The sequence below is a fragment of the Triplophysa dalaica genome, chromosome 10 (assembly GCF_015846415.1).
Source record: "Triplophysa dalaica isolate WHDGS20190420 chromosome 10, ASM1584641v1, whole genome shotgun sequence".
NCBI lineage: Eukaryota > Metazoa > Chordata > Actinopteri > Cypriniformes > Nemacheilidae > Triplophysa > Triplophysa dalaica.
Window position 1 is genome coordinate 2,857,129 of NC_079551.1, and position 20,839 is coordinate 2,877,967.

General features: G+C 39.0%; 1 protein-coding gene across 3 annotated transcripts; it reads right to left on the minus strand.

Annotated features, from left to right (window-relative positions):
• Positions 1-397: 397 nt before the first annotated feature.
• LOC130430537 (uncharacterized) lies at positions 398-17,094 on the minus strand. Of its 3 annotated transcripts, none has more exons than XM_056759664.1 (6): positions 17,034-17,094; positions 8,838-9,146; positions 6,713-7,036; positions 4,694-4,843; positions 3,002-3,101; positions 398-2,905 (listed from the first exon to the last, which is right to left on the minus strand). In XM_056759664.1, exons 1-5 carry the CDS (start codon positions 17,083-17,085, stop codon positions 3,022-3,024), a joined length of 915 nt encoding a protein of 304 aa, XP_056615642.1. In that variant the 5' UTR covers positions 17,086-17,094; the 3' UTR covers positions 398-2,905; positions 3,002-3,021. The 3 variants fall into 3 exon arrangements, with proteins under 3 accessions (XP_056615642.1, XP_056615643.1, XP_056615641.1); XM_056759665.1 differs by lacking the exon at positions 17,034-17,094 and adding an exon at positions 9,440-10,630; XM_056759663.1 differs by lacking the exon at positions 17,034-17,094 and adding an exon at positions 9,440-10,630 and having other exon boundaries at positions 8,838-9,161.
• Positions 17,095-20,839: the final 3,745 nt, after the last annotated feature.

Here is a 20,839-nt window from a genome sequence, read left to right on the forward strand (position 1 = left end):
TCAGCTTTGATCCACTCAAATGTTGACTAGTGTATATAAACAGCAGCATTAAAATATATTACACTGACATGACATTACAAACTACAATTAGTTTTCTACCTCAAAATGAAAACTAAAGAGGGAAATGAAGGTGTACAAGAAGGTTAAATCTAAATATTAAACCAGTCAAAGTTTCCGAATTAAATCTGTGGTTATTCCGTAAAAAACTGTTATTAAAATAAAACACTTCAAATGTTATTTTACTCACAATTTTCCTACACAATACATGTTAGACACACTAACATGGCAAACTGCAGTCCAAGTACAACAGATCACAAAATTGTATTATTCTAGTGTAAAGTCTATAAGAACGATATAACAATATAAAATGACTCACACAAATAAAACAGCATTGTGATATTTAAAAAAGGGTTTAATTTAAAGTTCAACAAAGCAGAAAAGTTCCAAACTAAAGTACAAAAGCAAGTTATACAATTTTCAAGTAGTTGCCAGCAGTTTATTTACATTCTAATTAAATCTATTTAACTTTTAATAGTTATAATAAAATGTCGTTTTAAGGCAAGTTCCTGTGCAGAATGTGCCCTGTAAACCTTTTTGACAAGAACATATACAAGACGCGAAAGAGAACTTCATGATGATTAATGGGCTACCTGAGATTTCCTGAAGTTCCTGTAGCTCAGTGGTTATAGCACAACAAGTGGTAACTACAGTACAACAATGATTGTCCAGCCAATGACATGATGCGGCTCACACGTATTTACTACACAGCCAATCAATGTCGTTAACAACGCTTTTTGCGTATGAGACGCTGTTTAACAGTTTAGCATATAGCTGATGGTGCGGCGGCAAAGGTTAAGCTAGCTAACCCTTTACTATGGCGAAACGAACGGGCAGTGGCTCATCCACTCACCAAGCCAAAGTAAAAAAGAAATGTGGTTCTTTTAAGATGGAATGGCTGTCAGAGAATGTGCAAACAGAAGAACAAGATGTGAAACTGGATGAGATTTTTTTCTTTTTCGAGCGAGAAAGGGCTCCTCTGCAAAACATGCTGCGAAGCCGAAGTAGCCAGCGAGTTGTCAGATGGAAAAATGTGGACTGAATGGAAGATGGATTACCTCAAGCGTCACATTCAGCAGAAAAGTCATTTTAATGCTGAACTCCACAAACTTTGGGTCACTTAGCAGAGCAGGTTTGAAACGCCAGTGACGGGAGGCAGAGTCATAATAGGGTGGGGAAATGGATGCCCAAACTGGATTGTGATCCGATATAGAGCACACGTCTATCTCACACCGTTTAACTCGGTCCAAAATTTGCATAGAAACTCTATTCTAGAGGACATCTTATGTGGTCGAGAATAAAATGTAAACTCTTTATCTTTTGGGTTTATTACTCTCCATGTATCGAGTAGGCCCAAGTCCTCACAAAGTTGCTTCAATCTAGTGGTTTGTCTCGAAATGTTATGTTTTGGTGGGCTTAAGTCCCACACGGGTTTGACAACACAATTGAAAACTTCCCGAGAAGCATTCGATCAACTGAAAATGATGAAATATCAGCAATTAATTCAGGCTAAGGTTAGGTGTAAGGGGCATATATAAAGTGTTAGGGGCATATATACTTCCAACAAGCACTCTTTCCCCAAAAAGCTGACCCGCAACTAGAATGTAACGTTCCCTCGCATCTCTCTTCGTCTCCTCAAGTTTGAAATTTAACTTCTTATGAATCAGGATCGCAGCCCCCTACTGTGAGAATTAAAGGAAGATAAAAATGCCTGACCGACCCATCCTCGCCTGAGCTTCAAACGTCAATCGTGTCTCTTGAAGGAAACCGATCTAGGCCTGTTCTTTTTTGAGATAAGAAATTTTTTTTTGCCTTGTAATAACATGGTAGACCCAATTAACATTTAACGAATTAATCTTAATATCACTCATACCTTAAAGATTGACCAAAAATATGCATTAGCTGTAGATAAGACTGTATACTCCAGCTGCAGAGAGTACATGACAGGAATTGGAAGTGAGTGACACAACTGAATGCATGTTCTACAAAACCAACAGAAGGTCTGCAAAATATCAGCCATAGAAAGTAAAAAAGTACAAAAAAGAGAAAAGAACAAATAACATGTCGCCAACCGGCGATCAACCCATGAAAGATAATAGAAGAGTTCAGGGTTAATGACGCTGAGAGGCGAACCAGCAACTATCCAGCTCAATATCGAGATATCCAACATCCTAAAACTTACCATACTTACCAACTTATCTTGACTTGTAATGAAGCATAAATCGGACTCAACAGTTTCACAGTTAGGCACGATAGTGTAAATCAGACTGATATGCCTTTTGTACGAACCGAAAGTGTGAGAGTTCCCCCACACAAACCATGTCCACAGAACCAATGCTCTATCTGGCGGCTGGTCCTGTATTGAAGCAACAACACAAAATAATTAAGGCAAACCGGACACGAAAGCCTGCGCCTCTTGCGGGTTCTGGAACGAGTACTTTCTGCCCTCGTGTGTAAAGCAGAGAAGTGCCGGGAATCGCATAGAATTCCCTCAGCTTATGTTCCATCCCCTCGCGTCTAATGCACTCGCAAATTTCCTCCAAAATATTGCCGACACATTCCGTAACTTCTTGCGTGAGCTTTCCCGGGTATCCACACTCACATGTGCCGCAATCTTGTGCATCAGCTTCGGCGGTTCTGCTCCGCAGATTTCGCTGGACTTTCGGCCCCTTTTCCGACTGACAGGTGCTTCCTTACTTGCAAGACATGTTGATACGTCTATAAAGTGCCTAATTCAGTTGACAAACACACTTTCTGGCGATTTAAAACACGAATAAAGTTGTTGAGAAGTTCGGGAGCTATGCTGGCAAGAACCCCTCAGCACTGTGACGTCATCCTCCCCCGAAATCTGATATTTAACAAACATTTGCTTGATTTTAATTCAAATGTTTTATATTGTTGGCAGATCAAAACAAAATAGTTTTTTCATTTTTTCATATCATACCGTGTGTGAAGTTGATCATGTTACACTGGAGGCACATCACCATTGCTGGCGTCTCCATTCCTCAAAGGTTCATTTGTCTCCTCTTCTCCTGTGTCGGAAACTGTAAGAAACAGACAACAAATAAAATAAAAAATGAACAGAAGAAGCAGAGACAAACATCTACAGATTCATGCTGTACAAAGTGTTTCAGCAGCTCAATTGGTAAAGCACTGAAGATCATGAGGAGGGCTTGATGTAAACTGCAGACCTTTTTTCATGTTAATTTTGTGCTAAATGATCGTAAAAATCTGCCGAATTCATAAGGATGATTTTAAATGTGTTAATACGAGCTGAGAGTATGATTTAGTAAGAAAACTTTACCTGAGCATATTCTCTTTATTATTACAACATATTCTTTGGTACTTTTACCCCATTAAGCCCTTAAAGCAGTACTTCACCCCCATGTTTCACTCGCCCTGAAATAAAGGTTCACCCAAAAATCTAGTTTGTGTGATTTTTTTTAAACATGTTTTGGGACCTCCCGTCATCTTCGGAGCACAAATAAAGTTATTTATGTGACATCCGAGAGATTTCCAGGCCAGTCTGCCGGCGTCCATTAGGGGTAAGCGCCAAGCGGTGTTCGGCAAACCTCTATTGGACGGCGGCATTCTGACTCACAACCCGGTCGTCGCAAGATGTTCTGACGAGTGCGAAGAATATAATGATTAAATGTGTTATTATTTTGGTTTGTTTTTCGCACAAAGCATTCTTATTGGCTCAAAAATTCAATTGAACTACTATGAGCAGATGGACTAATTCATCAATGCCTGAGATATACGAGGAGGCCTGAAAGTCTCTAGGATGTCACCTAAATATCTTTATTTGTGCATCAAAGACGCCGGGAGGTCTCAAAACATGTTTAATGTCATGTGGGCGAGTAAAAAATAAAAATAACACAAAAATCTGATTTTTAAGTGAATGTGCCCTTAAAAGCCTCCTGACTGCATATGGTAGTATTCTTGAAGAGTAATCCAGCCAGAGTTATAATCCCACGTATCATTTTAATTCTATGCGGTAGAATGGGAGTGAATGGTTCCCTGATATCACACATACATCTGTCTATTTAACGTCTGCAATTACATCTGCAATACATAGTGGACTCATCTGCAATACGTCTGGGAGATATCTGCTGTCACACGTCATATAGACAGTCATGGATTTTCTTCAGAAGACCTTTGTTAAGACCACAGAGCAGTTCTTTGATCGATGGATCCACTTTTTGGAGCTCCAAAAAAATTCAACACCCATTTACTCCCATTCTACCGCTTGGAAGTAAAATGATATGTGGGATTATAACTCCGACTGATTTATTCTTCAAGAACAAAACCATATTCAGTCAAGATCCCATTTTGATGTGGTAGTGAAATATCCCTTTTAAAATGTCTCTGTGAAATGTGTTTAACTGCAGATGAAAACGTATGTTTTTTCTCATCATGTAACTAAAGTGTATTTATGACACTTTTCAGGATTTTTACAACTCATCATTTTTCATTCACTCTTGTTAATCAACAGACAAATGAAGTTTTCTGAACTCCTCTGTTGTAAATTCATTTTAGACATCTCAAATATCCACTCGCTCATGCTTTTCCCTGTAAAATTTCCCATAAAGTTGATTCTTTTCCTCTTGTTGTATCAGAGGAACAGGATTCTTACCCTGATATTTCATTATGCGCTGACGGTAGATCACAACACCAACAACAGCAACAAGAACCACAAGAATAGGAACACATATTCCAGCTATCAGACCTGAAGATGGAGCTGTGGAGGGTCCAACAACTTCATCACCGCTGTATCTCTCTCTCGCTGCAGTAATGACAGAGATACAGTTATTAATATTTATAATGAGATCATGAACATAAGTAAACATCATCAGATATGATTAAAACACTCAAAAAATTATTTATAAGTGAATCAAACAATATTAAAAAACATATGTCAGGTGTTATAAGTGAATGATGTTCAGAATGATTGTGTTGATGTCATGTATTACTGTGTGTTCACAGCAGGTGTTTTGTTGTAAATATGAATTATCAGGACATAAAAACAAGCAGAACTTTATCATTCTTACTGTAAACATGTCAATAGTCTTTAAAGCCCCATAATCCAGAAAATGCACTTTTAACATATCTGTGTGTGAGGAGTCCACCCTAGAATCATACAATCCAGCCCTTCAGTTTAAAAAATAAATACACCTCAACTGTCCTCTTGAACGAGCTGTTGGCGTTCTCTCAATAACCTGACGTCATATTAATTGAGCCCTGCCTATGACTACTGATGGACTCTGATCCAGTTCTACACTGTCCTCCATCATTTTCAAGCATGTTTTGTTATTGGATACAAGACTGAATATAAGTCTTCATTTACTCCCGACATCTGAGACTCTGAAGACACGTGGATTAGTTTTATCTCTTAACAGAATATGCAGAACACATCAAGTGAAGTCACTTTAAACCGGGATGCTTTACAAACAAATGTTAGTAAAATGCTGGATTCATAATGGGTCATGTTCTCAGGTTTTAAACACATGACGTGTTTGTCTCTTGTTTTGTCAAGTTTAAAAACAATGTGCACGTTGTAAAGATGAAACGCGTTTGTGCATTCACTCATTGAAAGCATGTTTTCAGATTTTAAGGATATGATGCTTTTATCATGTGAACGTTCACTTAAAAGAGCAAAGTGCTGGATTTAAAAACATAGCGCATTTGTAAGTTATTTTGATTAAAAATGACCTAAAACCAGAGAACAGTTTCATTACCCTAGCTGGATTCACCACGGAAAGCTTGTAATAATGGTTTGTTATTTACCCTGTCGGGTCGTCTTTCCCAGAGATCCTTATTAAGTGTCTTCGTCCATTCGTCACATTTTCTTGGGGTATGGAAGCAAGGCTTTGCATATAGTATATATAGTTGTATGGTGTATAATGACTTATGACCGTGCCTGTCAGCATTGGAGACCGGCGTTCTGGGATCTTCTGTCCGGTTTGCATTACGGGAGCTTCCATGAGAAATAACAAAACTGGAGACTCCCTGCCAAAACGGCAGTGTTCACAGGTATGGAAATGACCCAGCACCCAAAATAATATCAAAATGAAAATCAATATGAAAATAGCCTCCATTCGCATTATTTGGGTCTATTTATGTTCTTTTTAGTTTTTTCATATATCATCTGCCATGTTATCTGTGTTTATTATGTGCTACTGATTTACAGTGAAGATTCTCACCGCTGCACTGTCACAGGCCACAACTCTAAACATCAGACTCATCCGCACAATTGAGCAGAGCCGAATCACAACTCATGTACAGAAAAGACCTCCACACATCACCTGCAGGAGCAATTACAAACTGAGATGGTGAAAAAGAGGCCAATCTTGTTGAGTGCTGCTTTAACAACTCATCTCATTGACTAGTCATTAGTTTATACTAATCAGTCTAACTTTTCATATTTCAACTAGTACAATCTACCTTTTTATGTTACTGACTAAAAGAAGTTAAGAAGAGTTGAAGAAAAATATAGATGACTAACTTCTAAGACTAGTCTAAGCACTGAATGCAACCGACCCCAGACTGTGAGAAGCTTTCAGTGAAACAAATACTGATTGACGGCATCTTTAATATTATTTATTATCTAAATTAAGATGAAAAGATGTTTATTATACTGAAGAGATCTCCTCACCTGAGTCAGTGAAACTGAATGTCTTGTTTATAGTGTGTGTGATGCTGCCGATGGTGACATCTGCTTCATACTGTCCAGAGTCTTCATTCTTCATGTGTGTGATGATGAGATCTCCAGTCTGATCATCCAGCTTCAGTCTGTCTCTGAATCTCTCTTCAATAAAAGGTGTTGAGATATTTCTATTCTCTGTAATGATTTCAGCTACAGGAGAGTTGTTGTGTTTGATCTTCCAGTGTATCTTCTCATTTCCCTGTTCTTCAGTAACATCAATGTGTAGAGAGACAGAATCTCTCTCTTTCACTATCTTTACTTTAGGAGACAAACCTGCAGAACAAACAGAAAGAGAAAAGAGTTAAACTGCAGTAGAGAGTAAAGAACAAACACATTCACAGATGTTTCACATCCAGTATTCATTAGGGATGCTCCGATCGATCAGACGCAGATCGGTATGGGCCGATAATCACATTTTATGACTCGATCGGTACTTACTAACTTGCTCGATCTCACGAACTGATCGCAATTTGATGACATCCAGAAGGCATGAGGATGTAAATGATTGATGATGATGTCAAATCAGTGTGAAACTATTACAACGTTACGAGAAACAATGAAAATTTGCTATGTTGGTAGAACCCAAAATGTGTCTCTGAGTCAGTGAGCAACAGAAGCAGCATATTCATTACCAAACAGTAGCTTAAAGTAACTTTTAAGTGTATGAACGAATGATTACAAAACATTTGTCTGTAACTATTAAAGACAACAGAGACATTAAATATGTAATCAACTTCAACTTTATCGTGTATTCAGTTCAGTAAGATCAGAGAGTAAACACATGTCTACATAGCGATGATGTCACAAACATAATAATTAGCACGTAACATCACCGTGAACCATAGTGACGGGTAAAAATCGATTATGACGTTTTTTTACAAGCTTCTTGCACAACCTCTGTGACAAATATGAAACACTGGCAACTGCAAAGGCAACGGTTATTAATGTGACATTCACTCAGCCATCCATCACATTGCATATTTTATAAATGTAGTTTTATAACAGTGTAGCGATAGCAGCAGAGATCATTCAGGAATGGGATAAACCGAGATGACTGTAGAAATTACGTTTTATTTTGAATAATGAATAACATAGAAATTCACAATGCTGATGATTTCCCCTCACGTTAATTCTGCCATCGTTATACTGGTAGTACACCGACAGCTTCAGTGCGCATTGCAAACTCTGCGCACCTTGAAAGGAGGCACGCGCCGAGTGTTTGGATCGAAATAGCTGCTTAACTATGCAGTAACAGATTATATTTGATCGAATGCCAAAATCGGAATTTAGCCCTTTGGTACATAAACACAATAAAAAGGCTGGCTGGATGACCAAATCATTCCCGACTCCCTAGTCATCGGGATTTTCCACTCCAGTCCGTGCATGCTGTTATAAAGTCATAAACGTTTAAATACAGCATATATGTAACAAAACGGAAAATGTCTATGAACACAAGCGATCATTACATAGTATAAAGAAGAGGCCATTATCATTTCTTAGTATAACACACATTTTAGACCGGCACAAGTCGCCATGTTAACTCCTTGAATCTTAGTGTAGAGCGAAACGTGATTGGCTGAAGTTAGAACGTGGCCTATTGGACAACAAAAGCACTGATCCACAAATGCGTGCACTGATCCACAAATGCGCGCACTGATCCACAAATGCGTGCAGCGATTCACAAATGCACAGAAAGCGATCCACAAATGTGAAGAAAGCGATCTACAAATAAATATAATTAAAAAAAAATTGTAAATAATTTTTATTTGCAAATCTCATTGTATTTATTTGTGAATTCCATTTATTTTTGTGGAACGTCTAACATGTATTTATAGTTCGCTTTTTGTGCATATGTGGATTTAAAAAATGTTTGTGAAATTGTCTATATTTATTTGCGAATCGTAGTTTATTTATTCAGAATAATGAAACAAATCTGATCCCATAGATGTGCCACTGCCATACAATGAATGGAGAGGGATTGCAAGCTCTGGCAGACAAAAAGCTCATTTAAATCGATAAAGATAGATGAATATGTTAATAAAATAATAATTAAAGTAAAGCTTGTGATACTCACCGACACTGAATGACTTTGTTTCTGTCTTTTCACTGATGATGTCTAGTTGATAAAGTCCAGTTAGTTCAGATGTGATGTGTGTGATGGTGAGATCTCCAGTCTGAGGATTCATCTTCAGTCTGTCAGTAAATCTCACATCAGGCTCATAAACTGGATCACTGTTGACCTCTCTGTAGATTCTAGCTATGCGATCGCCTTTAAACCTCCACACTATCACATCATCTGTCTGTAGTTCAGTAAGATGAGTGTGTAGAGTCACAGATCCTCCATCATTCACTGAGACTCTCTCAGTCTCATCACCAAACACACCTGAAGACACAAACACTGAGAGATTAAACCCAAACATTTAAGTGTATATCTTGGGTAGGAAACATCATGTTTTCAGCTGCAGTGAACATTAAACATTAAGTCTGACCCGCTTTAATAAAATCTTTAAAAAATCCAACATTTGAAGTCAACATGATGCCACACAGGATTGTAAAATACATAAATAAAATATTTGAGAAGAATATCAATATCTGATATGATATTAGAAAGAGAAGTCTACTGCCATTAATACGCGATTTCGAAAGTGTTGTTTAAATGTTGCTGCATTTACTTACCGTTAGTGAATAAAGAACTTATAAAAAACAGTAAAGACATCGTCCTCATCTTTGATCTTCAATTCACTTAATGGCCGCTGCGTCCATAAACAAAGTTTTGCACTTGAGAATATCGACAGACAGACACTAACATACCGACGAAAATGAGACGAGTCGCTTTGACGTATAGAATAATGTAACCGAGCATTATGTATTTTCTCCTAAAACTGAGATTTAATAAAATAAGAAACGAATTGTCTGGTCCATAGCACGCGCACGTGTTACAGCAGCAGCTTCTTCTTCTCTCGAGTTTATTGGAGGTTGACAAACGGAGTTAAGATCTCGACCTTCTGTGACATGATGTCGATCAAAATCTGGTCCAAACGACAATTCATTTTACTAGTTCGCCGCAGAAAACTAAATAAAACTCTCATGAAAGTTCGTGTTTGCCGCTTAAACCCTCAGACACAATTCGTTTCTCTTTCTCTTTCATTCTTTCGTTTAATGGCGGTTGGCAAACCAGCTTTTGGTGCATTTCCGCCACCTACTGGGATGGAGTGTGAAGACCAAGGAGGAGGAAGTGGAAAATACTACCAGACTTTATAATCTAAACAAAAAGATTTACAGCCTTAAATTCTGTGTAAGAAACGTGACTCTCTCAGAAACCTTAATAAAATAAGATATTTTTTAGATTCTTTAATTGTTAGTTTGACTTTCAATTCTTTGAGTTCTTCAACAAATTGAGCTCTTTCACTGTATATATCTCACTACTATATACCTCACAATGTATAAACACATGATCCACTGTTCCTGTCACCCAACAGTGCTCACACCCGCTTGTGTCACTTTTTCCTATCATGTGCAAATGTTGGTTTAGTCTGGTGTGCCCTATAGCCTAGATATAATAGTGTCATCTCTTCTGCTTCCATATTTACTCTTTCACTCCCTACCTTGTCTTGGACACTAAAACACCTGTTCTTATCATTCTTTATGCGTTTCAAAAATCCACACAAGGCATTCTGTATAACCAAGGGGGTATTAATTGCTAATTGCACTTCTGGTTAGACCTAAACTACATTTCGTTACACTGTGCTTGTATATGTGTAATGACAATAAAGTTGAATCTAATCTAATCTAATTAAAAAAATTAATGACGTGACTACCGTATTTCTCATGACAATAACATCCATACCTATATCCTTTGCATCTTTATCACCATTCCACCCAAAACTATTAAAACTACTATACTCATGCTCCCAACATTCTCTAAACACACCGTTAACTGGATGAGAATCTTTGTGTCCACTTAAAGAGCACCAGTATGCCATTTTCAGTTTGGTTCTGCGGATTTCTAAAGGCATTTCTGCCATTTCAACCTGCAAGGCTGAAATTGGAGACGTTATAAATGCTCCACATGCTAATTTCAGTGCCTGAGATTGTGCTCCATTAACTTTCTTTAATAGGTATGACGCTGCTGAGCTGTATACTATGCCAACATAGTCTATAATTGGCCTTTATCATTGCACAGTATATTCTCTTCAGAGAGTAATGAGTTGCACCCCAGTCTACTCCTGCAAGACACCGGAGAACATTAATCCCTTTATTACAGTTCTCCACTATTTTCTTGATGTGAGATGCAAACGTTAGTGTTGAATCCAACCAGACCCCTAAAAAAAACATGTCAGATGCCTTCTACACCTCATAGTAAAGTTCAAAATCCACCTCTTTATTCACCATTGCCTTTCTGATATCTGATTGCAAACAACTGAGTCCATAGTATTTCATCCTTTTCTGAAACCACTTTGATGAGGGCAAAGAATGCTCTCCTTTCCTATTGTATAATTTAATGTGGCTACCACCATTCTTTCCATTAATTTACACAAGTTTGCTGTAATGCGATTGGCCGGTAAATAGTGGCTAAAGAACGATTTTTACCGGACTTAGCGATAGGAATGATCCATGCTTCCATGAATAAGGAAGTTCACCTAGTTCCCATTCCATATTGAAAACCTGTACAATAACACTCAGGGACACATCTGAAAGGTGTTTTATCATTTCATTGTAGATATCGTCTTTCCCTGGATGTTTGGTTGTTCCCTGAATTCTTTGGATCAGTATATTAGGATTCTCATTCATAATTGGGTCTTTTCACATTCTATTATCTTCTGATATGTGACTGTTACTATGACTCTTACCAAAGGCTTCTTCTAGCTCCTCCACCTTTTCTTAATTAGTTATGAAGAAACTCTTACACATACCTTCTCCTCTTACTTCTCTAAACAAATCTTTACTTGCAATGAAAGTGACCAATGGCAGTTGTCTGAATTTATCTCACATTCTTTCCATATTTTCTTTCCTGATCCTTGGAATATCAACTCTCTCTTCTGTTACCTTCGGTCTCCTTAATTTGCTTACTTGTGTCACAGGTCGGAGCGGACCACAGGTGTCGTGAGTCCCGCCCCTTCCTTGTTTCCACCTCGAGGAGGTCCCAAGAACAGCCCAATGAACAGACACACAAGAAAACCAGTAATTAAATATTAAAACCACTTTATTAAATTACTAAAAAAAGGTTATTGTGGGAGGGAAGCTAAAATCCAATTCTCCGATTGGGGAGTAACAGTCTCGGGTCTCTTAAGCTCCGTCACGGGAGATTACATCACGGGAAGTACATCAAAGTAACTGGGGCTTCTCTTGGCATATAGGCGAGTGTACAACACAATATGCTAGCTTTAGCTTCGGGCATAAGGCAAGTACATCAAGGTAACTGGGGCTTCACTTGGGCATACAGGCGGGTGTACAACACAATATGCTGGCTTTAACTTCGGGCATAAGCTTACGGTGAATCGCTGCCACAGAGAAGAAAGGTAAGGTGTCGTTCACGGCATATAATTTGAGATGGTTTCTTCGCCCGCCTCAGCACTCTCTTCTTTTACAGGGTTTCGTCAGGCCTGAAAGGTGGTTGTTGACGACACAAATACAGCGCCACACTGCAATTTTCCAGTGCATACACTCACAGCAACGGACAGAGACTCACCCACAGCACTCCACACACTCTTGGTGAATTTAGGGTCACAACCCCATCTGACTCAAGACTCGTCCTGGAAATCGTAGAGGACTGATGCAACGAATATTCCTTTAAAGCGTCACCGCCACGACTCCCCAAATTTTTGCTCTCGCTCACTGGTCCCGGCTCACCCACAATCCTCCTCCACAGTGGGGCCGCACAATTACTATGCCACAAACTCACAAGAAGGCTCACAAATAGTTCACTCTAAAGGATCTTGTTGCTGTACGATGGTTTAGGGTACTCACACCGTTATTAGCCAGAGGCCTCTTTTCCCCTCTGCTTCCAAGCTCTTGGATACTCCTCCAGCTGTTACATAACCCGTCGAAAGGGACTCCTTCGGCGGTACTTCCAGTGAGTCTTCCTGTTTCCAACCACTCAAAGTTTGTTACACATGTCCATAAAGTATTTCACAGTCAAGTAGACATCCCAATATACTCAGCCCAGTTTCTGTTTCTGCCGAATCCTTGTCTCCGTCTTCGCCCAGCCCACAATATCCTCCGCCTTATTCCTGCTGCACTCGCCCAAACACTCCAACTCACTCGCCGAAACGGCTGGAATAAAAGACCTCCTCTCTGCAGTTTCTGATGCCGTCTTTATCCTCCTCCTGCTCTTCATACTGCCCAATCCGCGATCGCGCCGCTCATCTAATCACCTGCGAGCGATAAACTCCTGATTTCTTTTCCCGGATTTCCCGGGAGTATCCGGTGTTTGAGGATTACGGTCTGGGCGGAACCAATCTCCGTCGTTTTTTCGTTCCGCCCTTACAAAGTCATTTCGTGTCACTTGCCTCTGCATATGATATTCCTTCTGATATCCTCACGTTTAGCACCATAGCCACCTGACATCCTCCATACCCTGTGCTCTCCTCAAAATTCTATGTTTTACACCTTCCTCGCATTCTCCATATTTATGTTCCCCTTCACATCTCACACAACACTTGTTTTCCTCGGCACACAACTGCCACATGGCCATATTTTTGACATTTATAACATCTCAAAGGAAAAGAATATACAGTCTCACTGCATAACTCAGTGCTCCTATAAATACTCTCTCTGGCATTTGTTGTGTACTCGTTTTTTATTTACACATCTGTCAAATCAACTCAGCCACACGCATGCTGACATTCTGAACAGCGACTTATACTTCCCGTTTCCCAAGATGCATTCCACTTTTCTTAAAGGTACAGAACATCATTCCAGTACATGACATCCCCCCCAAAGTCGGATAAAGAACTAAAACAATTAAACTTTAGCTCCTTAAGATAAAGTGTTCCCTGCATTTGGTAGAACAAATAACATACTCCCTTAACTTAGAATTATCACATTTCTAACATAGTTTCTTAACAATTAACAGGTCAAAAAAACAGTGTTGTATATCAACCAATTACAAAGTCAGCAAATCTTTGAGGCAATTTCTTTTCCCTTTCTACCCCCGCTTTGAATGCACTTTTCTGTTCTGTGCCAAAGACAAATTCAGATTCTTTTCTGGTAAGACGTCTCAAGGGCTCTGCCAGTGTTGCAAATTGTGGAATAAATCTACTGCTATAACTGACAAGTCCAAGAAAACTTCGAACTTCTGAGACATTTTGTGGTTCTCTGGCCTCTACTACAGCTCTGACCCTCTCTTCGGTAGGCCCGATGCCTTTCTGTGTGAGAAGAATTCCCATAAAGTTAAGGCGATCCATGCTGAATTGGCATTTTTAAAGGATTCAGAGTTAGTCAACACTCTTTAAGACGTTTCAAGACGGCCTGGAGACGTTGGTTATGTGTTTCGCTGTCAGGCGCATGCACAATCACATCATCTGATATGTTTTCAACTCCCTCTATTCCAGCAAGAGCAGACGCTATCTCATGTTGGTATTGTTCACTTGCAGATGATACTCCAAAAATCAGTCGTTTGTATCGGTACACCCCATTATGGACTGCAAATGTTGTAATCTGGCGAGACTCTGGTGTTAACTCCAGTTGATGATATCCCCACTTGAGATCCAGCTTGCTAAAGACCATGGATCCATTCATGCTTTGCAAAAGTTCATCTACAGTGGGGATGGGGTATCGTTCCCTGATGATTGCTTGATTGGCTTGTCGCATGTCAAGACAAAGTCTGATTTCAGAGTTGGCTTTTGGCACAATTACTACTGGATTAACCCATGGTGTTGGCCCATTTACTTCTTCAATAATGTCCATTTCTAAGAGTTCTTTTATTTTTTCCTCTACTGGACTCCTAAGATTAAATGGTATTCGCCTTAAAGGCTGGGCCACTGGCTTAACTTTCGGGTCAATGTATAAGTTAATTTGTTTGGTTTTCAGCTTACCGACTCCTTGAAAAACTTCTGGGTACTGCGAACGAAGTGATTGTTTGAGATCCATTACTGCTGCAATGTTTGTGCCAATCTTTAGCACTCCAAGTTTCATGGCAGTGTCTCTCCCTAATAGCGGTTCTCCATTGCCTTTGATGACAATAAACTGAGCATATACCGTCCGGTTGTCTATTCTTGTTTCACACTTGAAAGCTCCCTTTATTGGCAACGGCTGATCAGATGAGTAAGAGAATAATTTTCTCTCCATTTCTGGGATGTACGAATGGCATTTGATATTACTTGATTTCAATTTCTCCCATGTGCTTTCATCAATGATATTGCTGGTTGCGCCTGAGTCTACAAGCATCTTCAAATTGATATTTCCCAAGCACACATTCAGTCTATCGTCCATGTTTTTATCTTGGATAACAAATGCATATTCAGGTTGTGCCTCAACTTGGTTGACTGTTTGCTGCTTTACATTTTTGGATTTGCACATTTTTGAGAAGTGATCTCTTCCTTTACATTTATGGCATGTCTGACCTCTCGTGGGACATTTAGAATCTCTTCCTAAGTGATCTGTATTTCCACATCGATAGCATTGTTTATTTGACTTACTGCATTCTGCTCGTTGTTTTCCTTTGAAGTTTCTTTTTTTCCAGACGCGGTTAACAGACTCTGTATCCGGTTTAGATACGTCACTCACCGCAGAAGAAGCCATTTGTTCCTCTATCCGTTCACAGAGCGCAGCGACCTCTAACGCGCGATCCAGTGTAAGATTGGGTCCTTCCTCGAGGATTTTACGGCGTACATAAGTCGATGAGCCTTTGCCTACGATCGCGTCCCGAATTTGATTATTCATGTCCTCCCCAAACGCACAGTCTCTTGCTGCCTGTCTGAGACACGTTGTAAACTGCTGAACCGTCTCAACGGAGTTTTGGGAAAGTTTATAAAAAGGTGAAACAGATCAAACACTAAGGGGAAGCTAATGAGACGGAAATGGCGGGAACACAGACGAGACTCGGGGAGAGTATGGAAGGCCAAAAAACAACAATGACTAAACTCACTAAGACTGGGGAACACAAACCAGGAACAAGGAACATCCAAATATAGGCAAGGCAAGGCAAGGCAAGGCAAGGCAAGGCAAGGCAAGGCAAGGCAAGGCAAGGCAAGGCAAGGCAAGGCAAGGCAAGGCAAGGCAAGGCAAGGCAAGGCAAGGCAAGGCAAGGCAAGGCAAGGCAAGGCAAGGCAAGGCAAGGCAAGGCAAGGCAAGGCAAGGCAAGGCAAGGCAAGGCAAGGCAAGGCAAGGCAAGGCAAGGCAAGGCAAGGCAAGGCAAGGCAAGGCAAGGCAAGGCAAGGCAACACTTACATACACACGGGTATCATATACAATGAACGAGCACAGGACAATGAAACATGAGGACTATAAATAGGGAGACAAAACACAGGATAATTGATTAGGGGCCAGGTGAAACAGATCAAACACTAAGGGGAAGCTAATGAGACGGAAATGGCAGGAACACAGACGAGACTCGGGGAGAGTATGGCAGGCCAAAAGGTCAACAAACGTCTCTCCCCCCACATGAAACAGAGGATTCTGTTTCGGTTCTGCCTCAAGACCAGGAATAAATCAACCAAGATAGGCAGAACTGTGACAACTATATCCTGATGGTGTACATGTCATCAGATTTGTCATGGTTAGCCTTTCATGGTAAGCAAGCCCATCACACAATCTTTGTTACAGTAGACATTAAATATATAATTGCAGTCATAGATGAACAGATTACTACATAAACACAAAAACAAGACAAACATACAATAACCATGAACATTTGCAATTCAAGTTATGAGCTCATAGACAAATGTTGTATTTTATACGTAAAAAGTTATATCAAAAGCTAAACATTAGCATTTAAAAGAGTTAAATGTTGCTCATGTACAGACTTACTGTGTACAATTTTATAAGTGAAGATCTTATGCTGAAGTCTGAACTTTTCTAGATCTGATGTCATACACCAGAAAGTGTTCAGAATTCAAACTCTTACAAATAACAGAAAGTAGAAAACAGAAAGAAAACTTTGTTCATTCAACAATGATAAATGTTTGCTGTTTCTAAACTTTAATGAAGCTGTTACAGAAGTTCAGAAGCACATCAAACACATTCAAAGTCAAATCTACTGATAGAAACTGTGCATCATGACTCTTTATAGCTGATATTATAAATAAAGTTGAGTGTGTTTATTACTTACCCCCCTGCAGACAGCAGAAGCACAAAGAGAGAAAAACAAACAAGAGAAACATCGTCTTCCACACTTCAGAGGTCTGAACAAGTGTCACGTCAGTAAAGTCTTGTGTGGTGGTGTTCATGTCTCTGCCACAAGACCGCCCCTTCTTTTCAACACACGCCTTCTTATCCAGGCCAAAACTCTGACCTCAAAGACAGTAATACTTTATTAAACTTCATAATGAAGCGATAAACAAAAAGGAAACACAGTTAATTCTTAACATTGATTGAACATTCTAGTTTAAACAAAGATAGATCCATGAAATATTATCAGAAAGAGATCTGAAATATAAATGAATAACTAACAGTGGTCTCAAATACACAGTATTTCATGTTTGACACTGAAAGCATGTGACGCTCTTACAGATTTATTTCTGGCTTAAAATGAAACATGATGTGGAGAGAAATGTGGTTTCTGTTCTGCTGCTGAACATGAGATATGTGTTTGTCTATTAGTGACCGTTTGTGTTTGATGACCGTGTGTGTGTGCGTGTGTGTGTCAGAGGTGTGAAGAGTTTGTGTTTGTTTGTGCGACAGAAGTGTGATTCTTTTGCTGTCTTCATCTTTAGCTGCAATGATGTCCATGTCTGACAAATGATAGATTTCTTTAAATCAAACAGTGATAGCTCATTCTGTAATGTATCTTATAAAGTCATCCAAAAAGCATATGGTAAGTGCATAAATGTACGTGGAATGTTTTATTTAGCAAGTATTTATATGAATTTTTTAGATATTAAGTAAATTGACTTAAAATGTCACCACTACTTCAGTTTAGCAGACTGAGCTGATAAACATCAAGGTCTGTTCTATTAGATGTGTCAAATCTTTATAATAAACTTTAAATGTTTATAGCGCCTCGTTGTGTCCAAACTGCAGCATTCATATATATTAAACTGACATCACAATGTGATCAGTAATTCACTTTGACTTTTGTGCCATCTGGGGCCCGTTTCAGAAAGCAGGGTGAGTGGAAACTCAGAGTAAGTCAATCCCAGAAAACGGAATACTCAGGGTTTTTGGTTTCAGAACGCGAGGTATGTCAAACCCGCGACCACGGAGTAAGTCAAGCCCATTTCAGAAATCGAGGTATCTTATACTCCGAGTGAGTAACCAGAGTAACATACTCCGTGAACCTAACCTGGTCGGGATCAGGTTTTATTCCGCAAACCCAGGGTTTGTTACAATCTCCACCCCCTTTTCGAAGCGCGAGCGGTGTTGAAATTGCATACGTCATTTGTTTATTGATTCGTGTTCCTAATCGTGCTCTATTTAGTCACACAGAACTTAAAATAGCATTTCCGTTTATTTAGGAACAGGGCCGGCCCTGGCCAATTTGCTGCCCTAGGCAAGATTTCACCTGGTGCCCCAGGAATTTTGTTATTAAACTTAAACAGAAACAAACTGCACAGCTTTGTCTTGTTTTTCTTTATTTTGAAAATATTTTGGAAACACACACACAACGTATTATAGATACAATATAAATATGTTTATATTATATTATGTTAGTGCAGAAAAAACTATATTACAGAAACATTGCTTTCCTTTGCTTTCCTTGCCTTTCTTACAGCATATGTAACATTCCAGAAATTATAAATAAGAGTGCTGCACAAAAAATAAATAACTATATATAAACTTGAATGAACTATGCAAATGTATAGCAAATGTTCTACAGTCTTACTCGCCTTGCCTTTCTAGCAGCAAAGTCATCTATGATATCATCATAAGACAGCTGTTGTGAGACTACATGATTTATGCTAATGACTGAAAGTCCACTGAGACGTTCTTGAGCCATTGTAGATCTCAGGTAGTTTTTAATCAGTTTGAGCTTAGAGAAGCTCCTTTCAGCAGCAGCGACTGTCACAGGTAGAGTGGCAAAGATTCTCAGAGCGACCCACATATTGGGGAAAATTTCCATCAGCTTCTTCTCGTGCAGGAAAGTCAGGAGCTCAATGTTTGTCATATTTTTTGATGGCAGATGTGGAAAGTTTTGCATTTCTAATACAAGTTTTCTGCCATGAATGTCTGGCTGTCCATCATGGCTTAAAGCTGTGCTCAGGGTTTGACAGTGCTCTAACAACTCATCTTAGAACTCTGCAGAACTCATTTAAATAAAGATTTATATGTCACTACTTTCTACTCAAGGACCTTGACAGAATTGTAGTGGAGTAAAAAGTACGATATTTGTCTTTCAAATGTAGTGAAGTTAAAGTAAAACATCTCCTGAAAAAATAATACATATAACATTACTAATTTAGCCAATTCAAATAAAAATACCATAAAATTCTGCACAAGTTCGACTAACTATGTCATAAGCTAATTCAAATTAGCGAACTTTACAAGCATCGTTGAACTAACTTAATGCAACATAGATAAACTAATCATTACCTACCTCTGTCTTTTTCGCGTTTTTCTTCCTCTTCTCTTCTTTTTTTTCTTCCCTGGGCACCAGATGGCTTCGGTCTTTTTGACATAATGACAACTTATCAGTGTCAGTGAATTCGGCCATCTGTCACTCACAATCACACACAGGTAACGGATGTTTGTTTTGTTTTTCAGCAGGGCGGGGGCGGGGGAGATTGATGCGTCACTCAGTCGGACCGGGGTGGATCGGGATTCGGGAAAGCAATGTTGTAGTTTTGTCTTTATCGGACAATCGCTTTTTTTAATCCATAATATTTAAGTAGTATTGGTAATAAAAAAATTAAAATATATTGATAAAAGTAATAATTTGGGCGCTCGGGCGCCCCAAGGGGTGGGCGGCGCCCTTAGCATTTGCCTATTCCGCCTATGCCCAGGGCCGGCCCTGTTTAGGAACACATAGAAGAGGAAGCTGCATTAATTCGCAGAGAATTATATTTATGTCGGGAGAGAATTGTGAGGACCCGTTTGGACATTATATCTTAACTTTTAAGGCCAGTTTAAGAAGTATATTTAACATTTCCCAATCAGGCATCCTAGCAAGAGCATTTTATTCTTTAAACTTTCCTGAATGAATGATGTTATTGTATTTCTACGACGGCGTTTTAGTGCCACGTTAAAAATAAATTCAAGATTACGAGAATAAAGTCGAAATGTTACGAGAATAAACTCGTCGTAATACGTATTTTATTTTCGTGAAAGTTGTAGTTTAAGAGTTGAAGTTTTGTTTAAGCACGTCATCTGAATCAGTGAGTTAATTCGTAGTTCATGTCAGATTTTTTCTTCTGAATAAATTCAGTTTCATAACCGCTGCAGTGTCCTTTTACTAATTATAACTCCGTGATGATGCGACAAAAGACAAAGAATTTCCTTATCGCTAAATCATAATCTAAAGTAGGATTCAACGAAATCCTCCTAGCATTTTTTCTAGCAATTCTGTGATTTTTCTCAAAATATTTCGACTTTATTCTCGTAACATTTCGACTTTATTCTCGAAATCTTTTTTGTTTTTAAAACACCGTCGTATATTTCATATTCGGCTGCTGCCAAGATCTTTTTATTGCAGAAGGATATCACCTACATAAGAGCGAGAGAGTTAAATATAATTCGCATTTTCACAGTTTCAATAAAATAAATATAAAAGTGATTGACATATAAACTTGCGCATTAACACGTGAAGCACTTTTCTCTCACGCTAACTCTCTTTCTTTTGCTGGTGTGGCTGTGTTGATCTTTTATATGAATATGTGTCATATTCACTGTACGCTTGTAACAGTTCCTTGAATTAGATTGGCGAGAAATGAACAGAGCGCTTTTTGTCACGTGTCGTTGCCATGGTGAATCGTGCTATCT

Coding starts and splice junctions, on each gene's coding strand:
- LOC130430537 (XM_056759663.1), bottom strand. CDS start 9,488: ATGAGGACGATGTCTTTACTGTTTTTTATAAGTTCTTTATTCACTAAC. Junction 9,162..9,439: donor AAGTTCTTTATTCACTAACG/GTAAGTAAATGC, acceptor TTAATCTCTCAG/TGTTTGTGTCTTCAGGTGTG. Junction 3,102..4,693: donor GCGCATAATGAAATATCAGG/GTAAGAATCCTG, acceptor TGTTTCTTACAG/TTTCCGACACAGGAGAAGAG.